Below are 19,335 nucleotides of genomic sequence, written 5' to 3' on the forward strand. Positions count from 1 at the left end.
TACGTTCGCAAAGTCCCGAGAGACTCAGTGCGCTTATTTGTGTACCTATGAAATAATGCTGTCCAGTTTGTTGAATGCAGCGAGAATGAGATATCCTGGCATTGCTGTTGGGTTTTTAATACTGCTTTAGCAACACTGCTTTTTCTGTGTGCTATTTGGGCATCCGTGTTGCATTGCCAGCTTTATTAGAGTAGATTTGAAAGTGAATATGCTGAGTATTGATAAAGGAAGTGCCAGCTTTGCTTATAATCTATTTACAGAATTGGTTTAATTTGTTCCCTTTTGATCATTGTATGCTTTCATCATTAACTCATTTGAATTGTGATCTCTCTGTTTTAAGGAGGGAAGAAGTTGATGACTCCGAGCATTTTGCCTGCCAGGTGGATGGCCAGTTTGATTTAACCTTGTCGAGCCAGAGGTGAGAGTCAAAACAGCTCAATGAATCTACAGCAGCCGTAGGAATGGTTTGGAAGATCGTTTGGTTGACAGGGAATGAGTTGATAACTTCTATAACACCGATTTCTGACTAGGTCATTGTTCTGAATCAAAAAGCTCAGATCCCATCTGAATTTATAGTTTTGACTTATTTTTACATTTGAGTAGTTGGAGTCTGGTCCTCCGTAGGTTTTTTGTCTTCTCTTTCCCTGAATGAAAGGAGGGCAGGGAGTGCAGGGTTGATCCACAGGCACCCATCTGACAGAGCCCAGCTTCAGTGAGAACACAGACTTTATGGGATCAATAAAGCAGTAAAGGGCAGCAAGTGAGGGGAGTGTTGCCAGACTGACGGAAGCACTTGCCTGGGTGCAGGGAGAGTTGACATTTTCTTTTTTCCATTCTTTTTTACCTCAGAATAAAGTTAGATGATGAATGAGCTGCTGTGTCAGCCCTCATCACTGGGTGTCTCTGTGTTTTGGATTCACCTCAAGAGTGTTAGAAACGGGATTTTTCTCTGTGTTCTGCTCTATGAACACAGATTGTTTCTGCCTTGGACCTTGCATCCAAGGTCTCTTAAAAAGCCTGGGAATCCTGTGCGACTCACCAGATCAGGACTCACTAAACACATAATTCCTTACTGGAAGAGGTGCTTCTGTGTTGGATGAAGTACCCCGAAGGAGCAAGGCTGTGCGTAAACAGCAAAACAGAGCTGGTGTACATCACTGACTGCTGCAGGTGTGCTCTGGTTCTCACACTGGCCAGACTTTGTCTGAAGATCATTTCTAAACTTGTTTTTCCTGAGTTCCTCTTCTTTTCAGTCAGATGTACCCATGACAAGGCTATTGTAATTGAAACCTAAACCCAGACTTCATAATTATGCTTTTCTGAAAACATACTTGGGCATTTGCAAACGGAGAAGAAAAAGCTTTTAAACTCTGCTCTGGGATCGCTGTTCTCCAAAGGACTTCATTTGGTTCCTACATATGCGTTTTCTTGTTCTCTTTGCCTCAATATTGCAGTTATCTGAGAATAGATAGTTCCTGATACCTTTGGCAGGTGTGTTATCAGAGAGCTCAAAAGAGAGAATATGCTGCTCTGCTGTCTAAACACAGCTTTTCCTATGGAGAGGGACAGTGTAGCTGGAGCTCTGAAGTTTGTATGTGCGTAATATAAACAGTTTGCCTGCATGAGGACATAAAAAGGATAGGGAATAACATGAATGAATGAAAAACTGCCCATAGTGAAGGTATGAATGATCCTGAGGAGCACAGCTGGAGCACGAGGGCCTGGGTATGTTTCCCAGTTCTGCAGTAGATGTGCTGTACTGAATCCCATAAGGCTGTGCTTAAAATGACCTCACAGAATCATAGAATGTCCTAAGTCAGAAGAGACCCACAAGGATCATCGAGTCCAATTCCTGTCCCTGCACAGGACACCCCTGTATTCACACCGTAGGGCTGAGGGCACTGGCCAAATGCTTCTGGAATATCATCAGGCCTGATGCCATGACTGCTTCCCTGGGGAGCTCCAGTGCTCCACTACCCTCTGGGGGAAGAACCTTCTCCTAATGTCCAACCTAACCCTCCCCTGGCATCTTCCTGCCATTCCCTCAGGTCATAGAATCATAGACTAGTTAGGGTTGGAAAGGACCTTAAAGTTCATGTAGTTCCAACCCCCCTGCCATGGGCAGGGACATCCCACTAAATCAGGCTGCCCAAGGCTCATCCAACCTGACCTTGAACACCTCCAGGGATGGGGCAGCCACCACTTCCCTGGGCAACATGGGCCAGTGTCTCACCACTCTCATAGTGAAGCAATTCTTCCCAATGTCTAGTCTAAATCTGCCCCTCTCCAGTTTGTATCTATTCCCCCTCATCCTATCACCAAAAGCCTTTATGAACAGCCCCTCTCCAGCTTTCCTGTAGGCCCCCTTCAGGTAGTGAAAGGTTGCTATAAGATCTCCTGGGAGCCTTCTCCAGGGTGAACAACCCCAACTTTCTCAGCCTGTCCTCGTAGAGCAGGTGCTCCAGCCCTCCAATCATCTTTGTAGCTTCCTCTGGACCCACTCCAACAGCTCCATATCCTTACGCTGGGAATTCCAGAACTGGACACTGGAATACTCCAGATGAGGTCTCAGATGAGGTCCTGTCATTGGTCACCAGAGGGAAGAGCTCAGCGCCTGCTCCTCCTCTTCCGCTTGTGAGGAAGTTGTAACCATGATGAGGTCTCTTAGTCTCCTCCAGGCTGAACAGAGCAAGTGACATCAGCTGCTCCTCACGTGGCTTTCCCCTCTAAACGTTTCACCAATTCTCTGCCCTCCTCTGGACACTCTCCAGTACCTTTAGATCCAAAGGGATCTTGTGGCCCCAGAACTGCACCCAGCACTCAAGGTGGGGCTGCCCCAGTGTGGAGCAGAGTGAGACAATTGCCCTGCTCGCCTGGCTGGCAATGCTGTGCTGGATGCACCCCAGGACACGGTTGCCCGCTTGGCTGCCAGGGCGCGGTGTTGGCTCATGTGACTTGGGAAGGCTGCTGCTGATTTTGAGTGTTTCAGATGAACTTTGAGCTCCCAGTGCTTTGTTTTGTCCCACAGATCAGTTAATGTAACAAAGGATTGCCTGTTCTCCCTCTCGCCCACGCTGCGTGCTGTTGGTATCGCTACAGCTCTGTTAGTACAGGTTTGGGCTCCTACTGTCAAACTGATGTCACAGGGGCTCAAATATATAAATATACTGAAGTATCTGTGCCTGTTACCTATTCACAGAATGAGGGTGAGGGGCAGAGGCACTTTGCAGGGAATCTGTGACAATAAGAGCTGAAAAACAGGTATTTTCCGATGCTTTGTGAAAAAGATACTGTATTACTAAAGTACCTGTTCCTAAAAAGTTATTTAGAAGGGAGAAGAGAATAGAGAGACACAATCAGGATGTGCTTATGTGGCTGTGTGCAGCCTGTTATAAGATGCTTTAATCTCATGCTCTGAGTGCTGCTGGTATCACTGCTGTTTCACACTCCCCTTTTGGAGGAAGGGTATCAGCTGTTGGCTAAAAGGTAAAAAACTGCCCATGAAGTCACCCAGCAGTTGTTCCAGGTAGAAAATAAGAATGAAAACAGCTTGTGCTGGTAGTTTTACGCTGCAGAAATGTGTACTGTAATGCTGTCATCTCATTCTGTAGTTTGTAATCAGCACATTTCTGTTCCCAGACTTGACGGTGAAGGGCATTCAAATTCTTTGTCAACTGCTTACAAGCCCGTTTCCCTGCCTCTGACCTCTCCAAACGTGAAGCTGAATCTGACCAGTCCAAAAAGAGGACAGAAGAGAGAAGAAGGCTGGAAAGAAGTGGTTAGAAGGTAAAGACTTGAATTCTGTGTTAAAAACTGTCTGTAAGCTTCTCAGCTTGTAAATTATTCTCAAAGACAGAATGACCAGCAAGCTTATTATTGTCAAATTAATTTATCAAAAACTCCCCTTACTCTCGCACAAGGTTTTCTTTAGCTGTGGCTTCAGAGGAGCAAGAGATGTGGGGACAGGATAACAGGGAGGGAGCAGCTGGAAGGGAAAAGCCCCCCTAGCTGGGGATTGCTTGGACCTCAGCTCAAGGCAGGGTGAAGAGGAGAAGGAACTCTTCAAGGCTAAAATTCGTTGTGCTTTGGGTGGTGATGTGGATTGCTGATTCTGTGGAAGATACTGTCACCTCCAAATCGGTGCTAGAGGTGCAATTAGATGCAGAGATTTTCTGTAAAGCAGGCTTCCCTTTGAAGATGTGCTGGGGTTAATTCTAAGGCCACCAACATCCTGGTGTGTCTTGTGTAACATTTCCGATGTCTCTGCCTGTAACTAGAAATTATCATCTTGCTTTCCTTTTGTTGTTCCCTTATCAAAAAGGAATGCAGCATGAACCTACAACTGTCATGTGCTTTGGGTGCACTTAGGATGCTTTTGAGTTCTGCAATGGAGGTGACCAAATATGCGCATTGTAGAGAATTTGGGGCTATGCACAAGGACCTCATTGTGCAGAGGACTTAATGCATTCAGATGAAGATTAGTGCATTAATGCATTAAGATTAGTGGAAGCTACAGACTGTTATTAACAAAGGTTAAAAAGGCAGTTTAACCTGTAAACGTAGGCCTTTGAACCCTTAGAAAATTGGTTTGGTCTTTGCCTTTTGTTGTGTTCATAAATTGGTGTTTTCACTGTGACATAGCCTTGTTAAAAAACATGGTTGCAGACTGCGCACCCCGGCGTGATTGATGCAGGCGTGAAACCATCGAACAGGCAGCTGCCTCTTCCAGGGATGCACAGAACCTGCCGTTGACCCTGGCTTTGTCTCCTCCTGGGTCCTTTGATGAGCCTTAGGGTTTCAACTGAGTCTCTTGGTTTGTTGGTGTCTGCTCTTCTGCTGGAGGTGGTAGGGTTCTACAGGTGGCATCCAAAACCTAACCTTCCCTCATCCCTGAGGACTTAGGCCTTGTGTCTGTAGAGTGTTCTACACCAGTGTTTGCTGTGTCCTGACCGATCAAAAAAGAGCTTTTTGGTGACGTCAGATGCGTACATGAAGTGCCCAGGAGCTCTGTGCCTTCCCTTTCTTTAAATCTCTTCTGGTCTTAGTAAGGATTCTTCTCCTGCCCACTCCCTCCGGGCAACCCCCTGGCTAGAATGGCTGCCGATGACAATGAAAACCTCTCTTCTGCCTTTGGCAGGCAAGTGGGCAGAGTTTTGAAAGACCCTGCTCCTAGCAACAGCCTGCAGCCAACGGCCATTGAGCAATTCCAGCTGCAGAGAGGAGGACGCTGCTGTTCTGGAGCAAAAAGGTACTGTTCTGGAGTCTTCTCAAGGTAAAATCCATTGAGTTTGGCCGAGAGGGAGGGAAACAGCACTGGGTGGTGGGTGGGGGGGACCTGGCCCTAGAGTGAGCTGTCCTGGAGGAGGAATGTTTCCGTGGGCAGTAGTGGGGGTGGAAGCAGGCGAAGGTGTGTCTGGGAGCCTGATGAGTAACATGGGTGTATCTGGAAATTCAGTGAGGATGGGAGCTGTGGTTTGAGGAAGGACAGACTGAGATGTCTGGAGAGGGGAAGAAAGCTCCAAGCATGGAACAGACTTGGGTGCATGCTCCAACAACCTGATTTCTGGGATGGGGAGAAGGCTGTAGCTTGCTCTCCTGGCAGGAGAGGGGAACAAAAAACACCTTGGCTAGATGAGGTGATGCTTTAGAACACTTTCATGTATGTGTTTAAAATGGATTTCTTTTAAGTCCTATTAAGTGAGAAACAATTTCCTGAGGATCATTACTGAACAGTTTCCAAGACTGAAGTAGCTGGATAAAGCTGGCAGCCTTTTCCAGGGGTGGTGGGGATCTGTACAGTGATCACATTGGTTTCTGCAACCCCTTCAAATCCCTCCTAAGTGTTCAGTTTTGCACTATTGTGCACCACCGGCAAGCTTGAAAGCAGTGTGTGGGCTTGAGAAGTCCGGCCTTAGAGCCTGGGGACAGTGGTGGCCCATAGAGACCTTAGCTGGGATCTAGATGCGCACACAGCTCGTGTTCAAAGCCTTCCCAGTACGGTGTGCCTGCCCCGACCTACTGGTACCATGTGAATTAGGAAAACCCTGAACTGACTGGTTTCACTGAGCAGAGTGTTGCAGCCCAACAGGGAGCCTGCTTCTAAAACTCTGTGTTGCCTTCACAGGGGCTTCCAGCACCTCCTTAAATCACAGACCTGCACGGCTGAACCATCTGCCCTCCACCTTGTGCAGTGTCACCAGCAAATTTTCAGATCTTTAGGTCTGAGGGAGGTGGATACTAAAAGGGTTTTACAGAACTGGTCACTGGCAAAAAAATGGAAAACCACCTTCCCCTTGCTATAAACCATTACTGTAAAAGCAGCTAAGCTGTGGGCTTTTATACTTGAAGCAGAACTATTTAAATAAATTTAGATTTATAAGCTAAGGATTTGTCTCACTTTGAAGGTGCACAAGATAAGATAAAATCCCAAAGCATTTCTGAAGCAGTGTGAGGCATAGACGTGTGTTACAACAGTTGGAATAAATGCTGCTGGAGAATCCTCGTCAGGTATTGAAGACAATGAACGATTTGAGCAGGGAAATTTTAGAGAGGCTCCAAAAACGGCAAAAAAAATATTGGCAGAAAACCAGTCACTGCCCTGAAACAAGAGTTATCATTTCAGGCACCAGTCAGACAGGGAAGGATTGTCATATGCCTTTGAAGTCAGAACACATCTCATGGATTTGTGATCTTTGTGATACAGGTCAAAGAAATTATCTGTCCCAGCTTCTGTCGTGTCTAGAATAATGGGAAGAGGTGGGTGCAACATCACAGCAATTCAAGATGTCACCGGTGCCCACATTGATGTCGATAAGCAAAAAGATAAGAATGGAGAGAGAATGATCACTATAAGGTACAGTATCTAGAAATTAAAGTCTTGAGTTAGTCCACGTTTGTTAACAAGCTTGTTTGCTTTTTAAGAAGGGACATAGTTAGCTGCTTGGTACTAGAACAGAGAGTGCATGACACGCTGCAGGTTTGCTGCTGCAAGGATAGTCCTTAAGATACACAAAAGTCAAGAAATAACTTGTTGGCATAAATGTGCAATAGACTCACAGATCAGTATAAAACTGAGGCTATGGAGCATGGCACAAATTCCTTTTTGTTCCTTTTTGCAGAAGATAAACCTGTTTGTATTTAATCTAGGGGTGGTACAGAGTCAACGCGATACGCAGTGCAGCTCATCAATGCCCTTATTCAAGATCCTGCCAAGGAACTGGAAGACTTGATTCCTAAAACTCATATAAGAACACCTGCTTCGAGTACCAAATCAATCCATGCAAACTTTTCATCATCTGGAGTCAGCACTGCAACTGCTTCCAACAAGAACTCCTTTCCTCTTGGAGCGCCGCCCCTGGTCACCTCGCAGTCATCGACACTATCGACTTTCCAGCCTACGAACAAATTAAACAAGAACGTCCCAGCAAATGTGCGCTCATCATTTCCAGTGTCTCTTCCTCTAGCTTATTCTCACCCTCATTTTGCCTTGCTGGCTGCCCAAACTATGCAACAGATCCGGCACCCACGCTTGCCTATGGCCCAGTTTGGAGGAACTTTTTCACCTTCGCCGAACACTTGGGGACCATTCCCGGTGAGACCAGTTAACCCCGGCAGCACAAACAGCTCTCCAAAGCATAATAGTTCAAGTCGTGTAGGTAGTCAGAATGGAAATATTTTACAGACGGAGGCTCCTGGATTAGCTACTTCCAGTTGTCCCATTACTGCCTCTTCTGTAGCTGCTTCCACCCAGCCGCTGTGTGTAACCAGCAATCGGACTCCCTCGTCGGTCAGAAAGCAGCTCTTTGCCTGCGTTCCCAAGACAAGCACTGCAGCAACAGCCATCTCGACGGTGACGAGCACCTCTAGCACCCTGCCTTCCGCTTCCTCTGCCCCCCCAAACAACGGGCAAGTGCCCACAGCGTTTCTGCCATCCAGTGCTCCACAGACACAACATTCTGCACTTAAAGCGGACTCTTTCTCAGCTGTCTCAGCACCCAAAGAGAAGGTGTCAACGCCAGACCAGCCCGCTGCAAACACGTGTGCACCGTCTTCGGTTGCGAATAGTTGCAGTGTGTCAGCTAGCAGCAGCTCGGGAGGTGCCGAAACTCGCCCATCAAGCAGCCCTGCACCGCTAAGCAATGCCCAAGATGAAATACTGCCAACCAGCGTGTCCGAGATTAATCCTTCTATGTCGATGCCTTTTTCATCTAGCTCCGAAACTGCGTCGTTAAGCATAGCGTCGCCCAGGTCAGTCGTTGCAGATAATCAGGACAACAGTAACTTACCTCAAGTAGCTGTACCAGCACCTCGAGTTACTCACAGGATGCAGTCCAGAGGTTCTTTCTTTTCAGTGGTACCAAATGCAAACCTCCATCAAGATCCTCAGTCTATTTTTGTTACGAATCAAGTTCCTTTAACACCTTCTCAAGGTCCACCTGCTGCAGTGCAGCTTTCGTCAGCCATGAACGGTTCTCAGATGCACATTAACCCGGCAAACAAGTCATTGCCTCCTACCTTTGGGCCAGCAACGCTCTTCAATCACTTTAGTAGTCTTTTTGATAGCAACCAGGTGCCAGCGACCCAAGGATGGGGAGACTGTCCCCTCTCCACCCGAGCAGCAGCTGACCCATCTTTCACTGTTCAGTCTACCTTTCTGAATAACTCTGTGCTAGGACACGTGGAAAACATGCATCCTGACAGCTCCAAGGCTCCTGGTTTCAGGCCACCTTCCCAGCGGGTTTCAACTAGTCCTGTAGGTAAGTCATTAGGCTCATGCGCTGGACGGAATTCTTTCTCCAGCCATTGATTGTTTCAGACTGATTGAGAAATCCTTTATAAGTGACAGAGAATACCAATACTATGAGGACAGCCTGGTTTTTCCAAATGCTCTTTAAAATGTTGATGATTATTTTCTTTCCTCTTCTCTTCAGCTCTTCTAGGATGTCAGGTGTTGGGAAAACTGCAGGCATTGCATTGCTTGTCCTCTGTAAGGTGCAGGAATGCTTCCACCTCTGGAGTCCAGAGTAGCATTGGTTTTAGCTTTTGGGTTGTACAACGCGGGGGCGGGTGGTACCAAACCTGAAACAGCAAGGCCAGGACTCTCGCACGTTCCAGCTGCAGGAGTGACTGCTTGCGGTTGCTCAGAGTTTTATCTGAGGCTCTGGCTTAGCTCAGCGAGGGTAAACTCTCTGTATTTCTTGTCTCTTGTTATGGCTGTAGGATTTTACTAAGCTTATGTTGTACCTTGAGAAGTTGGTGTGCCATGGCATGGGGTGTTCTGTTAGGAATCTGCTGTGCTGTTGCCAAGTGCAGCAGTTCAAGCTTATCCACACCGATTTGAAATGGGTTAGGAATGCTTATTGGGAGCTCTCTGCCCTTGCTGTGATCTGCCCAGAGGATTACTGTAATCTTAGCGTCTAAACCGTGTTGCAGGCAACTGGCTGCACCCATTTGGCTGGAAGGGACCCTCCAGAGATCCACTCTGTGTCACTCTGTTCTGCCTTTCATTCTTGCCATCATGGCTTTTATGGTGCCTTGAAGCTCTGTAGCTCAAGCACCTTGCTTTGAAGTTGTCTTCATCCTCATGGTATGTGTTAGATATTTGGGCTAATGCTTCAGGGCTCAAACGCTGGCCTGAGGCAAGTCAAGTAGCTTGACTTCCAGACTAAAGGATACAGGAGCTATTGGAAGGTGTGGTGGTGAGAAAAGAAGGTTGTCAGCCTTCCAGTTCTTCTTGGTTGATTTACAAATGTGCAGGACTTCTGAAAATCAGGACAATTCTCTCTGATTTACTTTAACCACAAAACTGGATGATTACTATGGCTGTGACCAGCAGGTGAGGGAGGGGATTCTGCCCCTCTGCTCCACTCTGGTGATTCCCCACCTGGAGCCTTGTGTCCAGTTCTGGAGCCCTGAGCACAGGAAGGATGTGGAGCTGTTGAAGTGAGTTCAGAAGAGGCCGCGGAGATGTTCCCAAGGCTGGAGCGCCTCCCGTACAAGGACAGGCTGAGTTTGGGTTGTTCAGCTGGGAGAAGGGAAGGCTGTGGGGAGACCTTAGAGCAGCTTCCAGTACCGAAAGGGGCTCCAGGGAAGCTGGGGAGAGGCCCTTGATCAGAGAGTGCAGGGATAGGATGAGGTGGGGTGGTTTTCAACTGCAAGAGGGGAGATTGAGATGAGATCTTAGGAAGAAATGTTTTGCTGTGAGGGTGGTGAAGCCCCGGCCTAGGTTGCCCAGAGCAGCGGTGGCTGTCCCATCCCTGGAGGTGTTCAAGGCCAGGTTAGATGGGGCTTGGAGCCCCTGATCCCAGTGGGAGGTGTCCCTGCCCATGGCCAGTGGTTGGAACTGGATGGGCTTTGAGCTCCCTTCCAACCCAACCCATCCCGTAGTTCTGTGTAGTTTTCTTAATAATTTAATTTGGGCTGGCTGGATACCTCTGAAAGGTGAGAGAATACCTAGAGCTCTTGCACCATGTCCAGTCCCAGCATGGTAAGCAGGACCTGATGTAACTGAGGCTGTGGAAGATAAAGTAAATGGAGCTTTTTCGTCAGATACGTTGCTAAAAAAAGCCTTGCCAGACCCTCCTGAGCAGGCTCAGGAACACTGTGTGTTGGCTCAGATCTTTCTCTGCAGTGCTGTGCGCTGGGAGGTGGCTGTTTCTGGAGTCACCCTTGGGGAAGGGCACTGCTGACCATTGGGATCTGCGCGTTTTTCACCTGATCTCATCCTGCATGCGCAAAGCCAGCTCGATGGGGCTTCCTGTAGCTGAAAAAAACATTGCTGTTCTCTTACGCTGAGGTCATCTGTTTGTCATTGGGAAACATTTCTTGGTCCTTTATGTACCCTGAAATGACTAAGTGTTTAAAAGGTGATTTGAACCTGTTTCTTCCCTCGGCTAGGGAGGTGAGGGAGATACCCAAGGAGAGCTCGTGCGGTTGCTTTTCAGGACATAAGTGTGAAGGTCTTCATGTGAAGCACAAAAATATTTGGACAGAACACATTTTTTGTGAGCTGCTGTTGAGTTAGGATACTGAAAAGTGAACTGAAACTGCAAATACACAGATGTGCCACTAAAATTGTGCCTGGCAGCAGGTTACCCGGGTCCTGAGCTGATGCATTTAATGCTATTCTACTCAATACTGCTTTTGATCACCTTTGTTTCTTAATCCAGACTGTTACACTGGAGGGGATGTGGAGGGCCTAGGGAGAAGGGGGTCTTCTGAAGGTGTGACAGTGAGGAAAGGAGTGGGGATGGTAGGCTAGGGCCTCTTGGATGTCTTCCTTTGGAGTATGAGTGTGGTCCTGTGCTCTGTCCACCCCTCTCCTTTACTGGCTCTTTCCCAGGGAAACAGAGACTTTGTATCATTTGATTGTGCACTAAATGGGCTTTTTCTTAACCAGCTGTGCCCTCTGGGTGCAGTGTGGGTGCTCTGCTTTTCCTGATTCTGGGTAAGCGCAGCCTCAGCTCGAGTTTTTTCTGGTTCACCGGTCCCTGTGAGGCACAGACACACGCATGGATCTCCTCACCGGCTGTGCATCTGCTCTGGAAACGGCCTTTTGTCTCACTTGCGTATTTAGGTCTCGTCTGAGAGGTTGCAGACTGAGGGCACACTTAGCCCACACGTGTGGGGAGGCAGTGGAGAAGATCAGAAGTCTGTCTGTTACTTTTCCCCTCTGCATTTTAAGAAAAGGAGGTTAAGACCTTGCTCAGGTGGCATTACAAAGTGTCACAAACTTTGGGTGCTGGTCTCTTCTCCCAAGTGATAGGGGATAGGACAAGAGGGAATGGCCTCAAGCTGCACCAGAGCAGGTTCAGATTGGACCTCAGGAAAAATTTTTTCACCAAAAGGGTTCTGGGGCACCGGCAGAGGCGGTGCAGGGTGGAGTCCCCAACCCTGGAGGGGTTTAACAAACAAGTAGGTCAGATACAGTTGGACTCAATGATCTCAAAGATCTCTTCCAACCAAGCAATTCTATGATCCTGTGAACTGTGCCAGCTGCGGAAGTAGCACAAGAGCAGGAAGTTGCATGGAATGGCTGAGCTCCCTGTTTTACATGGAGGGACTGAGCGCTGCAGCTGTTGCTCTGAAGGGGAAGGCAGTGCTTATGGTAACAGGTTTCTGCAGGAGGACCTAATGGCTTGGAAAAACTGAATTTTGAGTAGAGTTTGTGCAAGATTGAAACACCAGTCTCACAAGCTCAGCTACGCTTTCAGAGCATGAAGAAGAGTTTGAACTCCTAGCCCAGGTAACTGCAGAGTATGATATCCACAAAAGGGTTCAGTATTACAGAATCTGATTGTTTTGCGAAGTACCTAAATAGGAAGCTCATTCCTGAACCCAGGGTGCTCAAAGCCGTGCTCAAATTCAGAGAGGCCATTTTTAATACTGAGCATAGAGTTTTTCATCTACTTCTATGAAAAGCAAGATAATGACAAAAAATGTTGTTTACTACCTGAAAACTGACTGCTCTGTGGAATTTGTGCATCTCTGGCTGTCACACTTCCTTCAGACTGGAGAATATAGGCAGCAGTGCTGGAATGGTCGTGGCGGTACAGTCCTTGCGCTGTGTACCTGTCCTGCCAAGCCCAGGGGCATCGCAGCCCTGCAGAATTGCTGTTTGTCGCTGCCTGTGCCTTGTTCTCTGTGAGCAAACCAGTAGTGCCCCTGGGCAGCACTGGGAGCCCTTCATTGTGGGGCAGAGGCTCAGGGTCTGCGGTGGTTTGTCAGCCAGCTGGAAACTTGGCTTTAGTGTGTGGTGGAATCAGTTGCCGTAGGGGCCTCTTGAGCATCTCTGAGCTGACCATTGTGGATGGAGGGTTGGCGGGAGGGTCCCCTCGGTGCTGCACTGCCTACAGCCAGGATCCGTGCTGGCAGCCGCTCTGTCACTCTGGCCAAATACAAATCAGTCAAACTGCCTTTAGCATCCTCACAGCCACGGAATCCTGCACTTTATGCTGTGATGAACGCTGGCAGATTGTCCTCTGTGCTCAGGTTCACTCAGCTGAGAACCTCATGTGCTGCTGGTGGTGCTGTTGATTTCTCCTTGTCTCTAATGGAGACTTCTCTTTCTTAACCTCTGGGGTAGGGCTAGTGAGAATACCTCCCTCCAGCTCAGCGAGTCACTCTGTCACCATGAGCAGGTGGGACCTGGAACGTGTGGAAGCAGTAAATCAGGTTGACACGGTCGATAGCAGTGGTGGAAGAAGACCTGGCTTTCAGGGCTGTGTCCAGGCGATGCAGGGAGCCCCTCTGCCCCGGGAGCTGAGGCATTGCCAGTCCCCGCTGCCATGGGCAGGATGCGGGGGTGTGAGCAGGTACAGCTTCCCCTGTGCGTAGGCTGGTCCTGGTTGTGGTCGTTTGGAAATGATAAAATGGTTTTGAAACTAGTTTTGTTTAATGGGCCCTTGAAACTAAACCCAAACCTCAGGTAAACATGCAGCCATGCCCATTTCTGCTTCCAGGTAATAAAGTGGGGCGAGAGCTTTTACAACTCTTTGGAAAAGTACTTAAAATCTTTGGCTTATTAAAAAAAACCTGTAATTCTCCCTTGCTCATAATTTTTGTGGGGCTTTACACTTTCTCTATATCTCTCCCTTCCCCTCACACATCCCCGTAGGAAGCAGCCCCTTTGCTTGTTGTGCTGTGCATTCTCTGCCCTGCCTGTGCAGACACAGCACGCTCCGATAGACCCGTAGGGGAATGTGCTGGAGGATGGCAAACCTGTACTGCAGCCAACTCCTTCCCTGGCACCGGATCCCCAGGGACTTGCACAAAGCCCTCTATCCCTCTTTGACTTGCGTGGCTCTTTTGTAAGCAAAGCTCCGTGCCACTCCCAGCTTTCCTCCTTTTCCCTCCCTGCTAGGACTGTTTTCTTCCAGCGACTGCAGAAACAGCTGTTTCTGTTCAAGCCAAAACAGAGACTGTGCAGAAACACCGCCTGCCGATTTCTGCGGGAGAATCGTGCACCTGTAAAATGACCGTACCATGTGCAGATACACCTGAAGGGGATGAGATGCTTTAATTATATTTGGAGCACTAGCTCGCTCTGGTGCTTTGAAGCAGGTTCCCAAAGAGAGATATTTAATCTAATTTATGTTTATTTCAGGCTTACCCTCTCTAGATCCATCCAACAGCTCTACAACTTCTTCTTCAGGTCCTTTGGCAGGCTTTTCAGCAAACATACAAGGAGCACGGGTTTACCTTCAAGGGCCAGCGCCTGTTGGGACTCCCAGCTTTAACAGACAGCATTTTTCACCACATCCTTGGACAAGCGCAACAAATTCATGTAGGAACTTCATGGGTCTGTCTTAGTTAACTATCAATTCATAGCTGTTGTCTTTAGATTTGTAAGTGGAGGGGAAATTACCCAGTGATGCACCAAATGCTTTCCAATTGCTTTTAGCAGCTGTGAGGATGGCATGCAATCCTGAGCTGGTGGGATTTTTCCCATGTAAGATGCCACTGGTGCTGGTAGCATTGTGCTGAAGGCACATTGGGGCAAAAAAAGCAGTCCTGTAGGCTCCGAGAGGAGAGGGCCTGAAGCTGTGGGGGAGTGGAGGTGGTTACGCCAAGCTAAAGATTCCCCTCTCAAAAGTACGAATGTAACTTTAGGTGCAAATATCACATTTGCCATGGTTTGGAGTCACAGGGGCTTGGTTTCTGTTTCTTTTAATTGGGATTCTGGAATTATTTCATGTTACTTAAAATGTTCCAAAATCTTTAAGCATCCGGTAACAATGGGGTTTGCTTCTAATGGGAAGAACATGGAAGTAGCTTTACAGAAAACATGAGTCTTTGACTCGGAATCGTAGGGGAAGAGGCTTTTCATGTCACTGCATGCAGCTTCACTGCCACTCTGAGCTTAAGAACCAAAACGTTCAAATGAGTGCTCAAAGTTGAATTTCCCAAGGAGAGTCAGTGACACTTTTGAAGTTGGCGGGACTTATGCTCTTACATTACATATGGCTTTGGGAAGCTGTCCAATTTCTCTTCTGCTGGAAGTGGTGGATACCAAAACCAGGCTGTTTAGAGATTTATGGTGCTTTGGCTGATGTTTTCACCTCTTCCTGAAACTCTTCCATGTTTCTTATTCTTTCTTGTAGTTAATCTAGATGTACTGCTATATCATGAGAATATCATATGATTCTGATGGCTGAAAGCATTTGTGTTATGTGGCTTTTAAAATTCAAATAAACGCTAGAGAGAATTTCTATGACAGACTTGAAGAATGCTTGCCAGAAAAAAACTTTAAAACCTTTTTATTATTTGCTTGGAGATGATTGGGGGGCGGGAGGGGAGGGTAAAGCAGCTAGCATTTATGCTTGCTATCTTGTATGCTTTGTGTATAATTAAGCCAGAGAAATATTCTTTTCAGCAGGTGAATCTCCTATTCCATCAGTTTCCTCAGGATCGTCTTCGCCGCTTTCAGCTGCTTCTGCACCTTCTAACCTGGGCCAGCCAAAAACGGGTAACGCCAATCAAGATCGAAAGGTACCCCCTCCCATCGGGACAGAAAGGCTTGCTAGAATCCGCCAGGGAGGATCTGTGACTCCTACGCCCTTAGGAACAAATTTCACTGCTCCTGTTGGTCACAGCGGTATTTGGTCCTTTGGAGTTAACAGTGTATCCGGTGAGTGTTGTACAGCCTAAAAAAACGCCCTGGGCCTTTTGGAAGTGCTGCATTTGCAAAGGAAGCTGGGGAGGAGGAATAGAGTTCCACAGTCAACCAACTTCCATGTAGTTTGTCCCAAAAGGAAAACCGTGGTGGGAGAGTGCACATCAAAGAAACCGCAGTGCTTTCGCTCGTAATGCAGGTGGTTCTTACCCAGCCTGGTTTAAGCTGAAAGAGGGGAATTGTGATGACGTATCAGGAAGAAATGTTTTGCTATGAGGGTGGGGAGGCCCTGGCCCAAGTTGCCCAGAGCAGTGGTGGCTGCCCCATCCCTGGAAGCCAGGTTGGATGGGGCTTGGAGCAACCTGATCCCATGGGAGGTGTCCCTGCCCATGGCATGAAGTGGGACTGGATGGGCTTTCCCCTCAAGTCTAGGGATTGATAACAGAATTTAAAAAGCAAACAACTGTTATCTCTTATGGGGGTCCATTTCCAAGTCTGACCCTTGACCTGAAAGGACAGCTGCCTCTGGCCAAGTTTCTACCTTGCTTCCCATTAACATTTTAAAATGCCAGTTGTGGTGCAGATCATGCGCGGCTGTGGAGGCTGATTTCGGCATTGATCTCCTCGTGACTCTGCAGTAGCACAGCCCCAGTTCCAAAAAAAATGGGCTTTGAGATGGCTGAAGTCTTAAGCTGCTTCTTGATAGTTTGAGGTTCTTGTGTAAAGCAGGAGCTGTAGCGTTTGAGATGTGAAGTGTTTCCACTGGTAACTTTAATGACAAATGTTTGCTAGCCGTGTATTTGCGATATTTTTCAGTGGAGTCCTCCATGCTTTGATTAACTCATTGTCTTAGCATTGTTATGTGTGTTGAAGAAAAGTTTGTGTGTGCTCACAGACACTGAGTGGAGATTGATGGGGTCTTGGCTGCTCTGCTGTGGGCACCTGGAACTTGCCGTTCCTGGTGGTCCCTGTTATCTCCATGTTTGTCTGGGGGATCAAGATGAATGGGGACACAGCCAGCATGTGCCTGGCCAAACTTCCCTGGCCTCACCAGTCTCTTCTTTCCCTATTTTGCCCCTGTCCAAAGACTAACCTTTTCCTGCGTTCCTGTGGTTTGTGAGAGGATGCGGGGCTGGAGGGGCAGTGTCTGTGTATGGAGCCAGTGATGTCTGCTGCAGCTCCCCTGCGACGGGGCGTGATGCTGCGCATCAGACTTGTGTGTTCGCATCCTCTGTAATGGGATGTTAGCCTAAAAACTGCTGGATCTTCCTGCTTTGCGCAGGCTGTGGAAGCTCTGCCTTGCTCAGCGCAGAGCCCAGGATCCCTCTGGGCTGTGTGTTTCCAGGGAAGTTTTGGGTGTGTGGCAGTGTGTGCAGCTGCTGGATTCTCCTCCACAGTGTTTTCTGTGAATTGTAACAAGCCCTTTCCGCTCTCCTCCTTTCCAGAAGGCTTGTCGGGTTGGTCTCAGCCAGTCATGGGAAATCATCCGATTCATCAGCAGCTATCGGACCCAGGCACGTTTTCTCAGCATCAGCCGATGGAGAGAGATGACTCTGGAATAGTGGCTCCCTCAAATATTTTCCACCAACCTATGCCAAATAGTTTTGTGGATTTTTCTAAAGTAAGTTCCAGAGGGTCCGGTTCAGCCCATAAAATGACCAAAGAATTTGTTGCATCTCCTTTTTACACTCTGTGTCTGCCCCTTCTGCCATTGCTTGGTGTGTCTGGTCCTGGACTTCCTCTCATCCTAGCACTGACCAGGAGAGGGCCCAAGTCTGGTCATGCATTTAAACAAACCCAGAGTTTGTAGGTTGCAGATGTTCTCTTATCAAGTAGCCCAGTGCCTCCAGTGTTCGCCAGGGTTTCCTTTCTCAGAGGCTCAGTTGCTTGGATACATTTTGTAAGGCTCAGCTCTTGAGGCTTGATGAGAGGTTTGCTGAATGCCTTCGGTACAAGTGGTGCCCATGAGCACCACCTGCCTTTCTCAAGGCAGCAGCGGGATGACAGGACTGCCCCAAAGTCTGTGCTGTGTACCTGAACACAGGAAGGTAGCTTGGTCAGCTCAGCCTCCACTGAGGGAACATCCGAGATGATGCTCTGCAGCAGACCTGCTCAGAGCGTGTTCAGAAGTAGCTGTAGCCTGTGCTCTTGGGGTCTTCTAAATTGCAGAGCAGCAATCGATGAGACCTGGGACAGAAACCCCATGCTTTCAGAAAGCTGCTCTGTCACATGCTCATTCTGAACAGGAAGAATTGTTTTGATGGCCATTAGTAATTAATAGAGAACCTTCGACTCAGAGCGTGGTAGGCTTTGCCAGAGTACAGCCCCAGCTGCAGCTCTGCATGCACAGAGGTTATCACGTGCTGCAGGGGTGAGAAGGAGGGAGCACTGAGTTCCGCTGGCGGAGCTGCTGTGCCTGGCTCTGTGGGGCCATCTGAATGCGCTGGGAAGAGACTGCTGCATGGTGGCGAGCTGCAGTCTCAGAAACAAGTGTAAATGGACTTGAGTCTTAAGCTCTGAAGAGTCGCTGTACTCCATCCCCTGCTGAGGTGTGCAGTGATGTCCCCTTTCCCCACCCTGTGCTGAGGTGTTTGCTGGTAGGGGAAGGTTCCGTGCAGGTGTGAAACGGCTCTGTCGTCTTGGCAGAGGCGGTGCTGCGGTCATCGTCGCAGCCACCACCCTCACCCATGCTACTTTCTCCTCTTTCCTCAGGGCTTACCCATTTCCATGTATGGCGGCACACTCATACCCTCACACCCACAGTTAGCGGACGGCCCAGGAGGGCCCCTCTTTAACGGCCTCCATACTCCAGATCCCGCCTGGAATCCCATGATCAAAGTTGTCCAGAACTCAACAGAATGTACTGATGCTCAGCAGGTAGTGTGGCTGCCTTTGTCCATCTTCGCTCACCTGGGGCTCTTCACAGTGTGATGCTTTGCTGTGGTTTTCTCCAGTTTGGGGTGGGTGACGTGTTTTTCGGTTCCTTGATCCTAGAATTGAGACCATTTGCATGACTCTTCCCCCCTGCAGCGTGTTTATAGATAACATACGGCGCTACTCGTACCAAACCTTCCAGGTACAACAAGCAGCATTTCAAGACTGCTCAGACAGATAATCGGCTCTGTTGTGAGTGAGAGGGTTTGTATCTCTACTCAGCATCTCGCAGGCTGTTAGTCGAACCGGAGAGGGCTCCCACTCTTGGACAGTCTGGTTGCACGCTTGCCCTCTGGTGGTTAAACGCTTGGTTAAAGGAACCTGTATTTGTTTTCGTAATAGCCTTGTCTTTTTATTTCTCGCCTTAGATTTGGCCTGGCACCTGGGCAGCTCCCATTGGAAACATGCATCTCAAGTACGTCAACTGATTTAAGGGGGGGGTCTGTCCTTTTTTAGCGTTGTTTGGGAATCTATCTGATCTTGAAGAACCCTGGGGATTTTTTTTCACGTGCCTAACTAAGCAGTTTTCTGTGGGCTATAACGATGGGAACTCGATTGCCCATTGTATCGGAACAAATTGATCTACCTATACAAACTGATTTGTTCTCCAGTTAGTTTAGCCATTTCAAACTTAAAAATCAGACTAAAGTAGTGCTTGTGACTAAACACTACTGAATGCTTCCTGTACGTAGCAGAGAACTAGTTGATGACATGATTTCAATCTTTTAGGGTGGTAAATCTATGTATAATTGTTTACATAGTTAAAAGGAAGAGCTGAGTAAATGTCA

At 48.1% G+C, this 19,335-nt stretch overlaps 1 protein-coding gene across 1 annotated transcript in view; it reads left to right on the forward strand.

Annotated features, from left to right (window-relative positions):
• The window catches only part of ANKHD1 (ankyrin repeat and KH domain containing 1), a 124,465-nt gene that overhangs the window by 101,866 nt on the left and 3,264 nt on the right, over positions 1-19,335 (forward strand). Inside the window, exons 29-38 of the mRNA XM_054079703.1 lie at positions 341-418; positions 3,640-3,786; positions 5,138-5,248; positions 6,704-6,853; positions 7,147-8,756; positions 14,105-14,299; positions 15,374-15,628; positions 17,059-17,234; positions 18,326-18,490; positions 18,916-18,962. Coding sequence (XP_053935678.1) covers positions 341-418; positions 3,640-3,786; positions 5,138-5,248; positions 6,704-6,853; positions 7,147-8,756; positions 14,105-14,299; positions 15,374-15,628; positions 17,059-17,234; positions 18,326-18,490; positions 18,916-18,962 — 2,934 coding nt within the window. The remainder of the gene's footprint in view (positions 1-340; positions 419-3,639; positions 3,787-5,137; positions 5,249-6,703; positions 6,854-7,146; positions 8,757-14,104; positions 14,300-15,373; positions 15,629-17,058; positions 17,235-18,325; positions 18,491-18,915; positions 18,963-19,335) is intronic.

This window comes from Cuculus canorus, chromosome 14, assembly GCF_017976375.1.
Source record: "Cuculus canorus isolate bCucCan1 chromosome 14, bCucCan1.pri, whole genome shotgun sequence".
Taxonomy (NCBI): Eukaryota; Metazoa; Chordata; class Aves; order Cuculiformes; family Cuculidae; genus Cuculus; species Cuculus canorus.